We start from the raw sequence: 20,117 nt of genomic DNA, 5'->3' as shown, positions 1-20,117 counted from the left end.
CCAAGACAGACTCTTGCCAGCATTTACTACCTACCCACACTACCTCACTCATCTTCTCACCAGGTACAGTCCCTCTATGAGCATGAGCTGCCACCACCATGGTGTCCAGATCCACCTGTCAAAGGAAGTGGAGGGAAAATGGAGAAAACACCTTTCTCCTTTCCTGGTAGTAAGCACATCCTTATAGGAAACTATTTTGTAACAGGAGATACCGGCAACTCTTGATTTGGGCTGGTGAATTAAGTCACTTCTGCTAGTCCGCATGGGTAGCGAAACAAAAGGAGATGAGTATGACGCTAGCCAAATTGCTGCCGTGTGTGTCAGTGGGTACAGAAACTGGCAGATCTGGCCCAAATAGCTTAGCAAGCTAGATACCTGCTGGTTCATCCTTAGCTTCTTCTGTCATTTGTTGTTCCTCTTCCTTTTCCAAAGATCGTAAGACTGTTTTTACTTTCTTACCCAATACTCTGTTTCCTATAGTGACTACTGTTAACCCTTATCAATCTGCCCAGGACTCCAGGCTACAGTGTAAGATGATATTTAAGTTAGAAGACTATTTTCACTTAAAGCAGTATTTAACCTCCTCATTAATTTTTCATTTTCATTTTCACTGCATGGACTGCTGGCATTCTGTGTCAGGAGATGGCTACATTGCCTTGCTTGTTATTTGGCCATTCTAAATTTCAAGAACTGTCAGTCAATGAACCCAAGTGATGGGCAGTGGATGAAACAATTTATTGATACGTGTAAGTCAGAAGCTAAAAATACACAGTAGACTTCAGAACAGTGATGAGTTGAACTGATGCATGAAATAGCATATCCATTTGCTTTCCTGTGTTTAATTTCATAGATTCAACTTTGGCTGCAGAAGCTTTAAGTTAAGAAAGATGAGGCTCTTCTTGACGTCAAGATTGCATAGAATCATAGGATGGTTTGGGTTGGAAGAGACCTTTAAAGATTATCTAGTCCAACTCTCCCTGCCATAGGTAGAGACAGCTTTCACTAGACCAGGTTGCTCACAGCCCCATCCAACCTGGCCTTGAACACTTCTAGGGAGGGGGCAGCCACAGCTTCTCGGGACAACCTGTTCCAGTGTCTCACCACCTTCATCATAAAAAATGTCTTCCTTGTGTCCAATCTAAATCTACTCTCTTCCAGTTTAAAACTGTTGCCCTTTGTCCTGTCACTTGTCCTGTCACAAAGGCTATTGAAAAGCCTTTCTCTGTCTTTCTTATGAAATATTGACAGGACACAAGAAGGTCTTAAGGGGCCTTCTCTTCTTAAGGCTGAAGTCTCAACCTTTCTTCATAGGAGAGCTGTTCCAGTGCTCTGATCATTTCCATGGCCCTACTCTGGACCTGCTCTAAGGTCCATATCTGTCTTGTACTGAGGACACCAGAGCTGGATGCAGTATTCCAGGTGGGGTCTCACTAGAGTGGAGTATAAGGGGAGAATCACCCGCCTTGACCTGCTGGCCATACTTCTTTTGATGAACCCCATGATATGATTTGCTTTCTAGGCTGCAAGCGCACATTGCCAGCTCATGTTCAATTTTTCATCCACCAGTATCCCCAAGCCCTTGTCTGCAGGGCTGCTCTCATTCCCTTCATCCTCCAGTCTGCACTGATAGTGGGGATTGCCTCAACCCATGTGCAGGACCTTGTACTTGGCCTTGCTGAACTTCATGAGGTTCTCTAAATGTCTATTTCAGACCTAATCCCATCCTAAAATCGGGTCTGAGGTAGATCAGGTGAATCAAATTCTGGAGAGATATATTTCTTTCCATAGGAAAGCCTAGAGTGATGAAGACTCAACTCAGCTGACTTCCACAGGCATAAAATAGCTGACTTCCTCCCTCAGTTCTCCTATTTGTAAAAGCAGGAATTTTTTTTTACTTATTCTGTAATTGGCTGACCTTTGCTAAAACGTGCAAGTTCTTGCAAGAGGCTTTATTCATTGGGTTGCCAGTGATGAAATTTCATGCAAAAGAGGACTTGAATGGACATCAAGAGGTAAACCAGGACACATTCTCTCTCTGTGAAAGCTTAACCATAACCACTACTGACAGAAGTGTGCCTGACTTGCCCTTCAAAAGACTTTTTAAAGTCTTTTGACTTTTGACTTTGACTTTTTAAAAAAGATTTGTGGTTTTTGTGTTTTCTTTTTGGGATACACAAAGATTTAAAAGTACTATTTTATTACTCACAACACTATAAAGCCAAAGCAGTGAATCTAATGGGCCTCCACACTTGGGAAAACCATAAAGCATGGCTTACTGGAAGACTCTGGAAGGGGTTAAACTGGACTAGGTCATTGCAAATGCTTGTCCAGTTTAATATTCAGCTAATCCATTGGCTGTTATTTCTACTGGAGAAATCCTGAAATGACTTCAGAATATCATCATCACTGACTGATGGCTATTTCTTCAATATATGTTTGCTTAAACTTTTCAGTCAGGAGAGTTATTTTCTCCTCCTTTGCCTCTTCCTTTCATGCCTTCCCTTCATTAAGCCTCCACACCTCCCTCCTCCAGCCCCAAGAGCCCTTGAGGTGCGAGATTTCCTTGGAGAGGGTTAAAGAGTTCTATTTAAGCAGTTTTCTTCTCCGTCTTCTTTCTGCTGCTGGGTTGCGAATGCATCCTTCATCGCACCCAGAGCAGGCCACACTACCCAGACAGCCCACCAAAGCAGTTCTCACACAGGCAGAGAATACCAAGATACACTTGTGATGCAAGAAATGAAATTAGACAGGATTATGCAGTAAAAGGCACCTCCTAAGCAAGTGTTGGAAGATTTCCAGAAGCTTTTCTATGTTCTTTAAAGATTCTGTGCTCTAACGTATTCCTACCAGAGAAGGCAGGTGTTGGGGAGATAAAATCATACACAAAAAATTAGATCTCCAAACACAAACGAGGTAAGTTTTCCACATTCTTGGGATCCTTTCTTGTTTCATTTCCTTTCTTTTCTTGTTTCCTTTCTTCTTTTCCTGATTTCTTTTCCTCTTTTGTTTCCCTTCTTGAACAAATGTGAAAATACAAAAAGAAATTTTCACTGAAGTTACCAATTGTCTATGGCTATTTTTGGCTGGAAGCATGCAGAACTAATTATGTAGTCCCAGATTAGGTTATTTTGTTATTTTGTTTCCCATTTAACCACCTGAAATTTTAGGGAAGAATGCTTGCAGCCAAGGAGATGATGCAATTACTCACCCTTTTTGAAATGTTAACCATCCACTTTGTGTTTATTTTATTTTGCAATTGGTTGCATTATATCATATACCTATAGTCTCTCCCTGAAAAGATACCTTTAGAAGTATTCCGATGTGGGAATCTTCCTCTGAATTAGTCATTCTTGTCGTTCTTTTGGAGTCGACAAAAAGAAATAGGTATCTCCAGAATGGAATTCCTCACATCTTAGACACCTTAAGTAGACACCTTAGGCTGGCATGAGCTGCCCTGCAAAGGCAGAAAAAAAAATGCACATGACTAGCTTACATATAGGTGCCTATGTGACGTAAGGTAGTGAGATGGAATGAGGCAGAGGAACATACTGTGAAATGCAGTTTGGTGATGGTGACGGGGGCCTTAGCGAGAAGGACACACAGTAGAGCTGTCTTGTGGTGAGTGGGTCATATCTTCACAATCCTTTCAAAAATATACAGCTTGTTTTAGCTCAGGAGTTTCCCATCCGCCGTTATTCAGGAATATAGTTTTCCTTTATCATTTATCTCTTGGTCACTCCTTTCTGAACCACCAACTGCCTAAACATGACACTGAGACTGGAGGGCTCTGCTTCCAGTTCTGCCCTGGCCTAGATGGGGCCCAGCTGTTCTCTTCCTCTGGCTACTGCCCAGCCATAAATACACACATTTTGTCCTTTGTTTTCTGTAGAAAACTGTGTCAGTGTGAAGTGCTAAGGCTTGGACAAGAGGCCCGAGCCAGAGCTGACCTATAGATGAATCTTGTATATTTTATAACTGATAACCACTGTGCTAGTAGGTATTGCACTAAGTTACAACAACCCACTTATGTTGATGTAAAAAGCGCTAAAGCACTGAAATACTGACGCCTGAACACCAGGCCCCAAGCCGAAGCTGCTAACTTAGTCTGTAATCATTAACAAAGTGTGTAACTCGCTAGGGAAAGAGGCAGCCTAGAATATAATCAGTAGCGAGGACAAAATGCTGAGAGAATGTATCCGACTTCCCGTGTTCAGCCTGTTCAAGGCTGAGAACCCACGTATTTGCCCTTGTTAGAAACTCCCTTGGTTTCCCCCCCCGAGCCCTGGCCAGGCTTTGGGTGGAATCCAACAGGAGAATGAAACCAGAAATGTTCCGCTCCACACAAAGGTGCCGGCTAGCCTGGCTTGCCGATCTCTGGTCTATAAGGCCGGGCCCGTTTGCAGCGGCTCTGGACGCCTCACCTACGGGCGGACGCCCCGCGCAGGATTTCCCCCTTGCCGGGACAGGCTCTGCAGCCCCTCGCTGTGACGGGGCTGCCCAGCGCTGCGGCGCTGGGGGATGGTGACGCGTGCTCGTGGTGAGGGACCGTTCTTAATCTCCAGTCTCTCTTCGTGTAGTAATGATTTAATGCATCACACTGCCCTTTCCTGTTTGTTGCTTTAAGTGCACTATTCTGCTGTCTCTTACTGTGTGTCCTCTGTATTGCACTGTTACATCGGTTATCACCAGTAAAATACGCCTGCTCTTTTCACTCCGGTGTCTGGGTTTAATGGGTATCCTTAATCAGCAAAACACAGTGCTAAGTGAAAAGAGGAGGGGTGGAGAGGATCACAACTTGGTAAGACTAGGTAGAAATCGATGTCATGTTGTTCTTACTGATCTTTTTTACTTGGAGACGTATCAGAAAAGGAATTATCCATGTAAATTTTACTCCCCGTCTTGAATACCTTTTACCTACTCTTAGTACAACTGCAAGCACAGGAAAAGTCCCTAACTTTCCCAACTTCCTCTCTAGGCTTTACTTTGTGGGTTTGAGAGCAATTTTGGGTTTTCTCCATTTCTGTGTTTCCTGTGGATGCTTGACCAGTTTTTGCATGCACAAGAGCTTCTGATTTTGCTGTAATTGTAAATAGGCGCCAGATAATTTGAATTAACCGAATCATTCCACAGATCTGCTCAGACGACCTGCACAAACAGGGAGTACTGCTGGTGTTTTTATTGGGCAGGACTTGCCATGGCCATTTTTAACAGCAATTGACTGGAAATGTTTTGATACTAGGATGAATTCCATACAGCCGATAGTTTGTTCCTAAGAGGTGTCTGGTTTTGGTTAAACTCTACAGTAAAAACCAACAAAAAACCCACTTCATAAACTTAATGCTAATCCTGTATATTTCTCAGTGTGCATGCACTTCTGATAAAGAATTCATTTTTAAGAATGAAAAAACCTGATGAATCACTTGTCTTTATTTTTCCACGTGCCCAGGCTGTGCATTGCATTATCGCCACTCAACTGATTAGCATGGAGAACGCAAGCAGCGTGAAGGAATTCATTCTTCTGGGCCTCTCAGAGAACCAAGGAGTGCAGAAAATATGTTTTGTGATGTTTCTGTTCTTCTATATGATTACTGTGGCAGGGAATCTGCTCATTGTTATCACTGTAATTAGCAGTCAGTGTCTGAACTCCCCCATGTATTTCTTCCTCTGCTACCTGGCCTTTCTAGATATCTGTTATTCTTCTATCACAGCTCCCAAAATGATTGCTGACTTCCTTGTAGAAAATAAAACCATCTCCTTTGTGGGTTGCATAGCACAGCTGTTTGGGGTACATTTCTTTGTCTGCACAGAGTTTTTCATCCTCACAGTGATGGCCTACGATCGCTACGTGGCCATCTGCAGACCTCTCCACTACACCACCCTCATGACCAGGCGCGTGTGTGGCCGCATGGTGATCGGCTCGTGGGTAGGAGGCTTTGTGCACTCCATAGTGCAGACTCTTCTAACCTCTCAGCTCCCATTCTGTGGCCCTAACAAAATTGACCACTACTTCTGTGACGTCCACCCTCTACTACAACTGGCCTGTACCGACACCTACACTGTGGGCATCATTGTTGTTGCCAACAGTGGAATGATAACTCTGAGCTGTTTTGTCATCCTGGTCATGTCCTACGTTGTCATCCTGGTTTCCTTGAAAAGTCAAATATCTGAAGGGTGGCACAAGGCCCTCTCCACCTGTGGGTCCCATATCACTGTGGTGATTCTATGCTTTGGGCCGTGCACGTTCATCTACATACGTCCGTCCAGCAATCTGTCGGAGGACAAGAGCGTGGCAGTGTTTTACACTGTCATCATACCCATGCTGAACCCACTCATCTACACGCTAAGAAATAAGGAGGTGAAGAGTGCCATGAGAAAACTGTGGAGCAGAAAAGTGGGAAGTGAAAATGGGAAGGTGTAGAACTGTGGTTACGTTTCCAAAGGATCGGAGAAAATCAAGCATCTTTCACTATAATTTCTTTTGGGAAAATTCCCCCAAAAATGCCTTTCAAAGAACAGCTTGTTAGCTCCCGTTGTAATTAGGAACACACCAAAGATTCATCTTTTGATCTGAAAGACATTGTGAACTCTGTGACAAGTGGGCATTCTCTTTCTATTCTCTTGTCAACTAGTGCTGGCTCAGGCCTGGGGCTCCTGAACACTATCTGAAACACCAGTGTTTAAATAAATACTATCAAAAATACTGAGAATTTTGTCCAAGTAGAGCATCCCATTACTCAGATATAAACTTTTTAGATGAACTCCATCTGCTCTGTAATCCATTCAGCTGGGAAACAGAGGACTATACTCACCTACTGGAATTTCTGCTTGCAGTAAATGCCTTTTTATGAGAACCACATTGTGGTATCTTGAATCCATGGGTTAGCAGTTACACATCTGGTATTAGGTGCTAGTTGGGTCATTTGCTGATGCAGGTAAGAGGAGGGAAACTTCTCCTCTTCTCCTGACAGTAAAACAAATCCTTCCTGCAGTGCTCAAGGCCAGGTTGGACAGGGCTTTGAGCAACCCGATCTAGTGAAAGATGCCTCTGTCTGTGGTGGTGGGGTTTGGGCTAGATGATCTTCAAAGGTTCCTTCCAACCCAAACTGTTCCATAATTCTACCTACCTCACCTATCATGGATGCCATCCTTCCAACCATCCCCTCTATCCTTCAGCTCTGCCTCAAGATTTTTATTTTAGTGTTGAGACTAATATGAAATCATAGATCTAATGAAAAACACCTTGCTGACTGTAAGAAGTGAAGGAGTCACCAAAGAAGGCATTTGGAGGCACAATTTCATTTATCAGTGGAAAAAAAAGAATTGTTTAGAAACTATTCCAGTATGCAAGACAACTCCTAGCCCAACAGAGCACATTTACATACCCACGCAAGGGAAGAAGGTGTTTGCCATGGGAACAGCTGGTACCCCTACTATTGCAGGAGGGAAGAGAAGAACCTGAGGATAAAAAACCCAAACCAGTTCAGTGCCAGTCAAAACTGTCTCTGGGTACAATCTGTAGCTGCCTGGGGTCTCCATCTGAGGAGCACAATGAGACAAGAAACCCTAGCCCCTACATTGCCAGCAGAAAACCACCAAGTCAGCTGAGTGAGGAAGGAAAAATCCCTGCTTGGTTGCATTCAAAAGTAACTGAAGCTCTTTTATTTCTTCACTCACATTCCCTATAAACACCTGCAGCTGTGTTACACATCAATGTGCCTTAAGTAGGATTCAAGGTTACAAGGTGTTCCCAGCCCAAGCTAGGGCTTATAACTTTATATATATATATATATATATATATATATATATATATGCACAAAATTATATGTATACATATATCTTAAAAATAGATATATTTTTTTTAATGCTTTGGACGTCAACAGCAAGTATTTGTTCTGGATGTCTCATTTCTGGGTGCTGCTGGGCAAATATTTGACCAGCAGCTTATAGGTGTCACATTATGCTCCTTTACATTTCGGTAAGAATTCTTATAAGAACTTAATACTTGGGCTAAAGAGGTGTTTCTGTGTTTTGCATTATCACAGTAAAAATACCTGTTAAGCAGTGAGGACTAACCACAAACCTTTCTAAATTTTTTGAAGTAATTTCCTGTTTTACTTCTTGTTTCAAATTTGTACAGCAGATGTCTAAGGGATAACAGTCTATAGCACATGCAGTCATAAGAACAAGTTAATAAGAAATAAGAATGCATATGAGAAATATTAGCTTAGGACTCGAGGCAGAATTTATACAAATGTCCTGTGTAAGAGACCTCTTTACTCCAAGAATATTTGATTGAAAAGGTAAGGTGAATACAAGTCTTGCAAATAGTCAGGTGTGATGTTTATTTGAACCAGAATGCTTCCAGGAGATATACATGTCCAATAGTAAATATTTGTCTGGGCAGCATTAAAAAACCAGACAGCAAAGAAACAAACAAGCAAGCAAACTCATGTGCAACGTAACAGTCTAGGTGACCACACTCCGACCTCCAGAGATTGCCCTAATAACTATTCAATGTACAGTTCTTAGCTCCTTGTCCACTGATGATTTCTGACAAACCTCTGTATGCCTCTGGGATCTCATTACTCCTGATAGTCTTGTGCTTCTGCTGCGTGATTCAGTTTAAATATTTCTGCTACAATTTCCCCATCTTCTGAAAGATAATTGTTCTTGTAGATGTTCTTGGAAGTTGTTCTTTGCAGAATGAGAATTGCAGGTGGAGAGTCAGGCTGTTCTTTTCAGCTGCTGTACGTTTCAGAAGTGGCAGAGAGATGCTCTCACAACATCCAAGCAGCAACTTCCAGCTGAGACATTCTGATGAAACCACCTAAAGCAGTTAGAGGAGGTCATCAGAGGAGGAATAGCATGTGAACTCTTGGATACTGGCAAATATGAATTGTGTAAGTTTTCGGATATCGTTCCTTTGTTTTGTTCTAGCATGACTGAAATTCTACCTTTGAAAATAGGCATTTCTGGTGAGCGACTTTTGTGAGGTCCGTTTAATGAATTAGAAAGAACTCAATTGCAGATTTTTCATCCTTTGCTTTAGTTGGTGTATTCTTTTTCCCAGTTATATGCTGTTTCCAGAAGGATCTGTCAAAAGGATGTTGTCAGTGTTACAGAGAGGACTTGGGAGCTGATGACAGCGCTTCCTACGTGACCAGTCTTACATTGTCTGAGCGGGACATGTCAGGCAACAGCGGTCACGACACACACTTTGGTCTTCCTCACAGTGCCTTCATTCTGCTCGTGGAGGGGCAATGGAGATAGGGATGGAGACATTAAGGGACCTTTCCTCTGCTGCCCTAGTCGGGAAGTAGCCAGGAGGTGAGGTAGAGAGCTCAGGAGAAAGAACTGAGTGTTCTGTGATTGTCAAGTAGAATTCAAACCCCAAAGGGTTTGCTGATATCAAAGTCAAGGTTATTACACATTTGCCACCTCTATCTTCAAGCATACATTGAGCACTAGTGATACTTGTGAACTGCATGGGAATTCCGCAAAGGTGAATTCATGGGGGTCTGTGAGTAAAGGAGGGTCACCAGCAGTGCACTCATGACCCCAGTGGCACTACATGTGTATTTATGAGCTGTGTTCTGGGAGCTGTATGAGATATCCAGACCCCTGCCAACGCACCATTAATACAAATTACCTCCAGATCAGTTCACTCATGTACTGTAAGAAAGGCAGTCCAAGAAAACACTGGCCAACTCTTTCTGTGACTGAACTTATTCAGGTCTATCGCAGTCAGAGCAAGAAGAAGTATCTCTGCTGCAATCCTTTAGAGAACTGAAAAGGAAAGTACAGTCACTACTTAGGCAATGATCTTCCTTGAGCCATGATCAAAGTGTTGAGACTTGAATTAAAGATGCACTCTCTCTTTTGGTCAACTTTTATTTCCAAATCAAAGGGTAAAAGTGGGTCTTGAGGGGACCTGGTAATTACTCTTCTTTTTTAAAAGAGGCAAAGCTTAGAACTAGGATTCTTAAGGATATTATTTCTACCAACCTCCTCAAATAAATAATTTGATCTTGTTATTATATACCTCAATAATACATTCTGATTTGGATATCATCTGTTACTCCTTGAGGGAAACATTGACTTTAAATGGAAACTGTCCCAAAAAGACAGCAAAGGAAATATGTTTCATATTTAACATACCGGTGGTCCGTATGTGTGTGTGCGGTAACGTTCCATGTCTAATGCCATAGCTGGTGTTTTTCTGTGCTTCAGGTCCTGTCTACATGGTGCCTATGGAGAACAAAAACAATGTGACTGAGTTCATCCTCCACGGACTGACACAAGACAAGACAGTAGCAAAAATGTGCTTCTCATTATTCTTAATCTTCTATGCCACCATCGTTCTTGGAAACCTGCTAATCATCACTACTATAAAGACAAGCGAACAGCTGAACTCTCCCATGTACTTCTTCCTGAGCTACTTGTCTTTTGTAGACATCAGTTACTCTACTGTCACAGCTCCCAAACTCATTTATGACCTTCTTGTTGAGAAGAAGACCATCTCTTTTGTGGGCTGCATAGCTCAACTCTTTGCCGTCCATTTCTTCGGATGCACTGAGATCTTCCTTCTCACGGTGATGGCCTATGATCGCTGCATTGCTATATGTAAGCCACTTCATTACACAAATATTGTGAACAAGCATGTCTGTGGCTGGCTGGTGGCAGCTTCCTGGGTGGGAGGCTTTATACACTCAGTGGTGCAGACCTTGCTGGCCATTTGGCTACCCTTTTGTGGGCCCAGTGAGATTGACCATTACTTCTGCGATGTTCACCCTTTACTGAAGCTGGCCTGCACTGACGTCTACATCATCGGTGTCATTGTGGCTGTCAATAGTGGTGGCATTTCCCTGAGCTGCTTTGTTGTTCTTGTTGCGTCCTATGCTGTTATCTTGGTTTCTTTGAGGACATGCTCTTCCAAGGTGCGTCTCAAAGCACTCTATACATGTAGTTCCCACATCACTGTTGTAATTCTGTTCTTTGGGCCATGCATTTTCATCTATATACGCCCTTCCACCACCTTCTCAGCAGACAAGATGGTCTCTGTGTTCTACACCATCATCACGCCTATGCTCAATCCCTTAATCTACACCCTCCGAAACGAAGAAGTGAAAAATGCCATGAAAAAGTTGTGGATCAGAAAAGTGAAGAGGTGTGATAAACGAAACAACATAGTACATGTTTGCAAGGTGATGTGAGCTTAAGAAACCATGGGGGGTGAAAGAGAAGTGTTCAGGAAAGACTGTCCAGTAAAGTTGCTCTGTTTTCAGCACAGCTGTTCAGAATAGGGCTGATACTATATTAAAGGTTTTATGTAACTGTCCTGGTTCAGCTAGGATAGGGTTAAGTTTCTCCCAAGCAGGGGGAAGGGATCTCCAGCTGCATTATTCATACCATGGAAGCTTCTTCCTTTGTGGCTTTTGTCACGGGAAGCACGCGTGGCGGGCTGGCTGTGTTCACTGCGGTATTTCTCTGTATATCTTTTGTCTTGTTTACTGTTATTACTGTTTATTGTTGTTATTATTGCTATTGTTGTTGTTCAGATTGTTTATTACACTGTTGTATTAAATTTTCCCTTGTTTCAGCCCCGGGGTTTGTGCCCTACTTTGGAAACTGTCAGTCAAAAGAATGTGAAGTTATTGTCAGCTACCAAACCTGAGCATTGGGGGTAGTTTTGCGGTATTTACCTTCAGGCACCTCACAGCTGTATCTTGGGTATTTTTCCAGGCTTCTCCTGGCAATAGGAGAAATAACAAGTATTTTGAGAGGTTGTTCTTTCCTACTAGCTCCTAGAAGCTCTGGAGAGTAGAATCTCCTTAAATTTTTACACAAAGGAGTGATGGCGGTAGCAAGCTTCCAAGAGTACACAAACCTTTCAGTACAGCACAGCACTGGCAGCTTTTATCTCACATATTTTGATGTGTTAATGTGGGGTGTCCTCAGCTGAGCAAGCTGCTGAGGAAGTCAACAGCCTTTGAGCAGGTGAGACTCATTTAATGGTACAACAGGACCATGAGAGAAGTCGGAGGTCTTATTAGGTGTCTGCATGACAGGGAAAGATGGCAGGCTGTACTGAAATACCAGCAAATTATGTCAATATTAAAAATGTTTTCCAGGTAGAGCATCCTATCAGTTAGTGTGACCTTTCAATCAAACAAGCTGCAGCTACTCTGTAGTCCATTCAGGTGGGAGATGGTGGCCAAAAGTGTTTGCAAAATTGATTGTTTCCTGCTGCTGGAAACAATCCACTGGTGCTCCTGTTCTGCTTGGAGTAAATGCCCTGCTGTGGGTATTGCATTGCCATATGCTGAATCCATGAGTTAGCTTTTAAAAAACTGGTACTAGAAGCAGGTTTGATCATTTGCTGATGCTGATAACAGGAGGGGCATCTTCTCTCCTTCCCCTTCCAGTGCAACTTCCAGTAATGATAATTACTATTGTTACATCTTAATGTCATCACTGTGATTCAAAAGCTCACCAGGATAATAGCTAAAAGCTTTCCTTTCTTTCAAGTCTGAATGTTCCCATTTTTATATTTTGGTACTTTCTGGTGAATGTGCTATCTACTTCAGTTTTGTTCTCCCTCCTGCCCCTGGTTCCTCAAACACTCATGATCTAAGCTGTCCAGTGACAACAAATGTAAGACATGCAAATTAATGCCCAGGTCTGAAAAACCTTCCTGTACTATAAACCTAAAGTTATGGCTATTCGTGCTTGGATCAATATAATTTAAAGGAGCCCTGCTGTCTAACACCATTCCAAGACCTTGAGTTTATGTCATAGGTGACCTTTATAATCTATCAGGGCAGCAATCCAAGCATGGTTTAAGACCATAGACACTGACTGATCCACAGTCCAGTGGATCATCAGGATATTTTTAATAGTTTTATTTAGACACTGGATTAAATTTCATGGTTTGGCCAGTACAGGGATAGGTATCTCAGTGGCAATATGAGAATTAAATATTTCTCCATCCTGAAATACAACAAAGTTCCTAGTTGAACATGGAAAACACTCCTCATCTTCTTAATAAGAACGTTACTGTTTGGTTGACATTTTCCTCAGCCATTTCCAGTGTGGAGATGTAGAAATGTCTCTAGAATCTCATGAATCTGGGCAATGCTCTTCTACTGCAAAATGACTGACTGTGGTCAAGGCACACATTTTCTAAAATCTTCTATTGGCACTAATATTTTGGAAAGAGAAGCAGAGGAACAGGCTGTCCTTAAAATAGCTGACAACTCACTCATTTGCCTCAAGTCAATTGGTGACACATGGAGATGAAATACAGCAATAAGTCCTTGTTACTTTATAATGATAGTAAAATGAGAAGTAAAACATCACTGCTCAGACAAATAATTTTTATAATTTCTCTATATTTACAGATAGAATAAGAAGAGAAAGAGGTAGCAATGAATAACAGAAGAGGAAGGGTTTATCTTCCCTGCTGTTAGGGTGTAAAAACAGGGGTGTAGTCACAAGATTTCCTTTCTAGATTTCCAGGTCCTTCTTAACTGTAAGAGGCTACTCCTTTCACCTCCTGAAGATACAGCAGAAATGGCCATAAAATTCAGTAATCACATTTCTTCTTTTTCTACATTGCATAAAGACTAGTTTCCAGTCTTTAAAGTTCATGCCGTGTGTTTGGTTTACCTTGGCTAGCTGCTGGACACCCACCCAGCCCCTCTCTCACTCATGCTCCTCAATGGGGCAGAGGGAGAAAACTAAATATATAAGCTTGTGGGCTGAGATAAGGACAGAGGGATCTCTTATCAATTAACATCATGGGCAGAACAGTCAGTTCAAGCTGATTTGAACTTGAGCCATAGTTCTCAGTAGCATATCACCACTGATATCTTTGCTCTGCCCAGACGTTCCTTTGGCTTGGGGAAGGAGCATTCATATCAGTTTGTATCTCATCCTGACTGATCCCTGAGTGACTGCAGCTCCCCATAACACTACCTGTCCTAGCTCTGCATCTGCTCTGATCTCAACATTTCCCGGTGCCCAACACTGTCTCAATGTGGGGATTGGTAGTACAACTCTACATTTATGGTTTTTATTACTAGAGACTTGTTTTTTCCTACAAAGGGCTTCTGAGCGCTGAGAAGTGCATGGTGACTTTCTCAACCTTCAGGACGCCACGCACAGAAGGTTATTGAGTAAATTGGTGTGCTGCTGCACGCCAAGGGACCCAGCCACCAAAACTATTTAATAAGGCCCTCGGGTAGCTGCTCGGGGTTTGGTAATGACACAGCTCTCACAGGTCCAGCTCCACTAGTGGAAAACTATCTTTTGCTTATGTTTAATACCCGGTATGCTACAGGAGTATTTATATGTTGTGCTGGGATGGGAAGACTTATGGGAGAAGGAAGATACGGGAAACACAGAGGTCAGTTCCGAAAGCCTTGGAGGTGTTGCCTCATTGGATCTTCCTGTCTAAGTGATAGGATGGAAAATAGGACATTGATACCATCACAGTAAAATTTGCCCGTAACATGCCAGAAAAAGAAAAATCACTTGAAAACCTCCTGAAACAAATTTCTATGCCACAAGAAACTTAAACACGAGCAAGGATATGGCAATTACAAGCAGGAGGAAGAAGAGTGGAACAATGGCATGACCTGTTGGATTAATAACTTGAAACAGATTTGGAGTGAATGATTTAAAATATTTTCAGACAACAAATGCTGTGGAGTTCTGACTTGAAAGTTCATGTTATATCAACATTTAGTAACTGGGTACAGTAGTAATAATTTTTTCCTCTCCTTTGCTTACATTCTTCGTAACAGTCATGGCATATTAAAGCATATGTGTGGTGTTGTGTTTGTTTATGTGAAAGGCAGAGAGAAATGCTTGGTAATCTGTTGAAAAATATACAGAAAAATTTAACTACTCCTGTGACATTTTGGTCATTTGGATCCTACAAGGCAGCTTCATTTAATGTTGATTGCATTGTAGACATCTAGCATGGGGCAGGTATCTGCTCTCCATTTATACTCAAGGACAGATGTACTGTCTTCTGTGGTATAAGTCATCTCACTGTGGTGTAATGATCTAAACAACGTGAACTTGTCTTTAAGGTGTTTATTCTTCTTCGTTGACTATACAGGGAGCCAGAGCTGTTGTGCTCAAACCGTGATGCCTGTTCTGCAGGTCTCTGTCTAGGACAACGTCAGGGATGGTTACAGACAGTTCACCCTCTCTGCAGCTGGGTTAGCTCTGGAAGAGTACCAAGCCCTTGGGAGAGGCAGAGGGGAAAAAGTGGCATCATTTCTAAGCTAGTGCTGTGATTTGCAGACATAGATTCCAAATTATGCATGAAACAAACTTGACTGATATGAAAGAAAAACAGCCTTTGTGAACTACCAGAAAGTGGTAGAGAATAGAGCAGGACCTGAGAAAAGTGTTCAGGTATGAGCAAGAGGCAAGAGGCATATATGAAAAACAGGCACTGCTTTCTTAGTAGTAATCTCCAGTTTGCTGCCTTAAAAACTTTCAGGCAGAAATGAGCAGCTAAAGAATTTCCTGGTATGATTGTAAATGAGAAGAACATTCCTGTGCCAGTCCCGTTTTAACCTCCACAAGACAGTAAATGTATTTGTCCACTGAAGAACTTTAAAAATTCCTTGGAACAACAAAGAGGTAGAGAAACTGTGCAGAGTTTTGCAGCTTCTGCTGTGTTAGAAAACACAGTTTCTTCAGGAGAGCTTGTTCTGTTAACAGCAGGCCTAAGAGAGCACTCAAGCTACTAAACAGCTGCTAGCTCAGTGGAGAGGAATACTGAAGAACCTCCCAGACCTGGTTCTTTGCATGTATTTCTAGTTTCAGAGTGGACAAGCTAACTGAAGAGCCCTTTTGCCAATTCAGAGGAATGCAATCAGGAGTAGAACATGGAACTGCCTATGGTTGAACCATATATTGTAGACACGATGCTTCAGCATTTGCTTCCATCACAGCACTTTAAGCTTCCACCAGGTAAAAGGACAGTGTAGCATTTTTCCAGCATTTGCGGCTCTTGTTTTGTAGGAGTAGGATGTGATTCCTCCCTGACAAAATGAGAGCACACACTTTGTCACACCGACTACAATGCAGAAAAATAGTGGCCAGAGGGAGTTCAGGGGTGAGGGACCAGAAACCTGAAAAGGGAGTGGGAAGGCAGGAGGAGAGAGGTGGACAGTGCCCTTTGCAAACACTGCTCACCATAATTTATGATGTGACACTGTGTTTTCTGTAGCAGGCAGAACAGCAGTAAATGCATCCTGCTCTCATCATCCATGAACTCTGGAGCTGTATCCCATCCCCTTCTCTTCCTGGCCAGCCCATGACTTCACTCCCGAGCTGTGCCATGACAGCCTGGGCTGAAGGGATGGCACTGGGAAACTTCTCCCAGGTGACTGAATTCATCCTCCTGGGGCTTTCTGAGACAAAGGAGCTGCAAGTCCTCTTCTTCATCTTCTTCTTCCTGGCCTATGCCATGGTTCTGCTGGGGAACCTTCTCATCATTGTGGCAGTCAGGACTGACCCCAAGCTGTCCTCACCCATGTACTTTCTCCTCTGCAATTTGTCCTTCATAGATATCTGCTACACCTCTGTCACCTCTCCCAGGATGCTGGTGGACCTGTTCTCCCAGAGGAAGGCCATTACGTTTGAAGACTGTATAGCCCAGCTGTTTTTTCTGCACTTTGTTGGGGCATCGGAGATGTTCCTCCTGACTGTGATGGCATATGACCGCTACACTGCCATCTGCAAGCCCCTGCACTACACAGCCATCATGAGCCAGCAAGCGTGCTGGCTCTGGGTCTCCGCTTGCTGGGCGGGGGGCTTCCTCCACTCCATTGTCCAGACGCTGCTCACAATCCAGCACCCCTTCTGTGGCCCTAACACAATCGACAACTACTTCTGTGACGTGCCTCCTGTCATCCGGCTTGCCTGCACGGACATCTACGTCACGGCGTGGCTCATAGCTTCCAACAGCGGCTTCATATCCCTGGTTTGCTTCCTGGTGCTGGCCACATCTTACACCTTCATCCTGCTCACAGTCAGGGTCCGCTTCACTGAGGGGCACTGGAAGGTTCTCTCTACCTGTGTCTCACACGGGGTGGTCGTCACCCTCTTCTTCGTACCCTGCATCTTCATCTACCTCCGTCCCTTTTCTACCTTCCCCTCCGACAAGCACATCTGTGTGATCTACACTGTCTTCTCCCCGGTGATGAACCCCCTCATCTATACCCTGAGGAATAATGAGGTGAAGGCGTCCATGTGGAAATTGTGGAAGCGCTGCAGAGTCTTCTGAGACAACTTGGGTTTGCAGCAAACCTGGAGTTACTTTCCTACAGACTAACGGCAGATTAGGGCATGGGAATCGGGTTGGAATCCAACATGTAGGGCAATATCTGAAATCCAAAGGATGTTTAGTTCCAGTTAAGGAACTTACCTAACCTTGACTTCTGCAGAGCCATAGTTTTCACTGGTATTCTTATCTGTTCCATGCGCTTTAAGTTGCCTTGGTCCACCTATGGATTTTTCACTGCTACAGGACAGATCAGACATTTTAAAGATTTTTACTATTCATGTAGCTTTGCAATTATAATTGCAGTTTCTGATGACAATTAAAACATCCTTCTCTGCACCCTCAAAGAGAAGTCAGAAGGACCAAACTCTTGAGTACGGAGTGACAGCATTATGCAGCGAGCTTTGTGATGCAGTCAGTGAATGACAAGTTTTGCTTGGGCAGAGCTCAGATGTTTGAGATGGACTTCTAAGGGAAAAGGAATTGTGCTGCAGAATATAGCAGAGTCTAAGTCACGGCCATTGAACACTGGACCTACATGTGTGCGAAAAGTTGAGCAGCCTCCAAACATTGCTTGGAAAGAGTAAACCACCATTACACAACAGAACTTGCACGAATGTTGTTACTGTTTGTTAAGAAACATGCAGAAATTTTTAAGGCATGAATAATTCTTTTCCCTGAACTACAAATCAGAAAGATCTGAACAGCTGTGGTCTTTCGTCATTGTCTTTTTTCCTCCTGTTGTCTTGTCTTTGCATTTCTGTGCTGGTTTCCATGAGGTTCCTCTGTTTCTCATAAAAATGGATGGAGTCTTCCCATCGCCACAGCCATTTCTCTGCCATGGCAAGTGATTACAACCTGTTCAAAAACATTTCAGATCCTTTCTTAAGATATTACCTACTGTTACCACAAAAATACGGTTAGAAAGGAGCTCTGGAGCCTGAGTGCCTCCTCTTTCCACATAGTTGGTGAAAGAAAATTTCCTCTACTTCAGCTCTGAAAACATTAGGTATGTGGAAAAAAAGACTGTCCACAGCGACTGGCTTTAGGCCTCTTAGTTTTTAGACTGCTTCTTGCTTTTCAGACTGCTTCTCACAGGCATCTTCTGAACTATCTGAAATAAGAGAGACCAAGCCAGTTTATATTTAAAACTGAGCATAAATTTAGCAAAACATCATTTCAGGACAATGTGGAACTAGAATATTACAGTCTAGGAATGGCAGAAGAGTCTTATTCCAGTTTTGGTAACTCCCAGCACTTTGAAAATAAAAAGCAGCTCCAGAAAGGCCTGCATCAGGTTAACAGAGGAACTTTTATGTGTGTGAGTAGACATCAGGAGATCAACGGTCTGTAGGGAAATCTGTCGAGTAACCCAGCCTTTAGCAGAGAGACTCACAAGCAGTTACACAGCTGCTTCTGCTCGGGTCATACAAGCGCTGCTGAAATGTGCACCGAGGTGATTTCCCAATTCGGAAAGCCAGCAACTCTGCCTGTGTCGAAATCCTCTGTTCTAGCAGAACTGAACAGTAGCTCTGACAGAATGATTTGCCTTCCGTCAGAAGGGAGAAACTGGAAATGGGAAACGGGTCTTTCACCACCAATTTCTAAGACTTGAAGAACACAAGTTTCACACTAACCTGCGTAACTGCTGAATTCCCTCCCACAAGAAGCAAGAATTCATTGGTTTGGGTTGGGTTTTTTTTTGACCTTAGTATGTATTATAAATCAAAGACCTTTCTCACTGTAGTCCGGCAGGGTGGTGGGGCTATGCCTGACACAGCATGTCAGGATACACGAGAGGGTAAAGGGGTTAAGTTTGTATTACGTATATATCCCCCAATTTGAAGGACAAAGTGTGAGTTTTTCTTTCGACACTTTAGCTGTCTGTGGTGTAAGGTGTATGCTCTCAGAAGTAATCAGCTTCATTTGTGCTGTTTATCTGAACTTGATAGTTAACAACAAAGATCAGCGGATCCTAGGCTATGAACGTGACTACTCTAAGAGAAGATGAAGGCTGCCCAAGAATTTTTTTTTTTTTTTTTTTTTTTTACCATGAAGGAAGCATAGACTGATGAGATCTGATGGACTCCTGATGCAGGTTTGGGTGAGATAGATCAACGTGCTTACCCATATCTGGAATAACTTGGGACAGCCTGTTGCTGAAGCCTATAGCTAGAATCAGACTCAGCTGTTTGATCAGAGTACGTCTTATGTCTTGCTGTCACCACATCAATGTATAGTGCAATGGAAGGGTGTCCAGTACCGTATAACACAATACATTGTCAACAACTAGCAGCAGTAATCAATAAATATCACCAAGTCAAGCATCTACAAAATATAAGCTCTTCAACATGGATATATACATAACTGATAATATTAAAAATAAACGTTGAAAAACCTGAAGCTTTCTAAAAAGATTCACTTGCGCGGGATCATAATTTTCAAATAAATAAATCCAGGACAAGAATTTTCTCCCCCTCTGACGTGCTATTACTGTGCTTTGTCACCAGATGGCAGAGGCCCACATGCTGAGTGTGTCTAAATGCACACCCTGACACTGGTGCTTACAGGTAAGTTAGAGACTGGAGATTTTGTTTGTAGGATTTTCTTTAGACATATAAGGATGCGATTTTTTTAACTTTTCAGAAAATAGTCATCATTCTCTCACACAAGGGAATTATTAAAATCATACAAGGGACAATACGTAAAGGAAGAAGCGATGGAATCCAGGGTTGTATCTGGGGAGATAGCAGCAGTGTTTGGGGAAGAAGACCAAAGAAAAGACAGTAGAATTTTCTTCTGCAAGGTG

At 42.8% G+C, this 20,117-nt stretch overlaps 3 protein-coding genes across 3 annotated transcripts; all 3 read left to right on the top strand.

The window, feature by feature from the left end:
* The first annotated feature begins 5,467 nt into the window (after positions 1-5,467).
* Positions 5,468-6,418, top strand: LOC113481257 (olfactory receptor 4S2-like). Its single transcript, XM_026850706.1, has one exon. It carries the CDS (start codon positions 5,483-5,485, stop codon positions 6,416-6,418), a length of 936 nt encoding a protein of 311 aa, XP_026706507.1. The 5' UTR covers positions 5,468-5,482.
* A 3,820-nt stretch (positions 6,419-10,238) lies between these two features.
* On the top strand, positions 10,239-11,213 carry LOC113481256 (olfactory receptor 4S2-like). Its single transcript, XM_026850705.1, has one exon. It carries the CDS (start codon positions 10,242-10,244, stop codon positions 11,211-11,213), a length of 972 nt encoding a protein of 323 aa, XP_026706506.1. The 5' UTR covers positions 10,239-10,241.
* Positions 11,214-16,363: 5,150 nt separating this feature from the next.
* LOC113481310 (olfactory receptor 1509-like) lies at positions 16,364-17,311 on the top strand. The gene has a single exon (XM_026850835.1). The coding sequence runs from the start codon at positions 16,364-16,366 to the stop codon at positions 17,309-17,311; it is 948 nt and encodes a 315-aa protein (XP_026706636.1).
* The last annotated feature ends 2,806 nt before the right edge of the window (positions 17,312-20,117 follow it).

Source organism: Athene cunicularia (assembly GCF_003259725.1).
Source record: "Athene cunicularia isolate RWA chromosome 5 unlocalized genomic scaffold, athCun1 chr5_part3, whole genome shotgun sequence".
Taxonomy (NCBI): domain Eukaryota; kingdom Metazoa; phylum Chordata; class Aves; order Strigiformes; family Strigidae; genus Athene; species Athene cunicularia.
The sequence above is the reverse complement of the archived record's forward strand: the minus strand, read 5'-3'. Positions and strand labels throughout refer to the sequence as shown.

What these genes read in the sequence shown, in the direction of transcription:
- LOC113481310 (XM_026850835.1), top strand. Translation starts at nt 16,364, where the DNA reads ATGACAGCCTGGGCTGAAGGGATGGCACTGGGAAACTTCTCCCAGGTG.
- LOC113481256 (XM_026850705.1), top strand. Translation starts at nt 10,242, where the DNA reads ATGGTGCCTATGGAGAACAAAAACAATGTGACTGAGTTCATCCTCCAC.
- LOC113481257 (XM_026850706.1), top strand. Translation starts at nt 5,483, where the DNA reads ATGGAGAACGCAAGCAGCGTGAAGGAATTCATTCTTCTGGGCCTCTCA.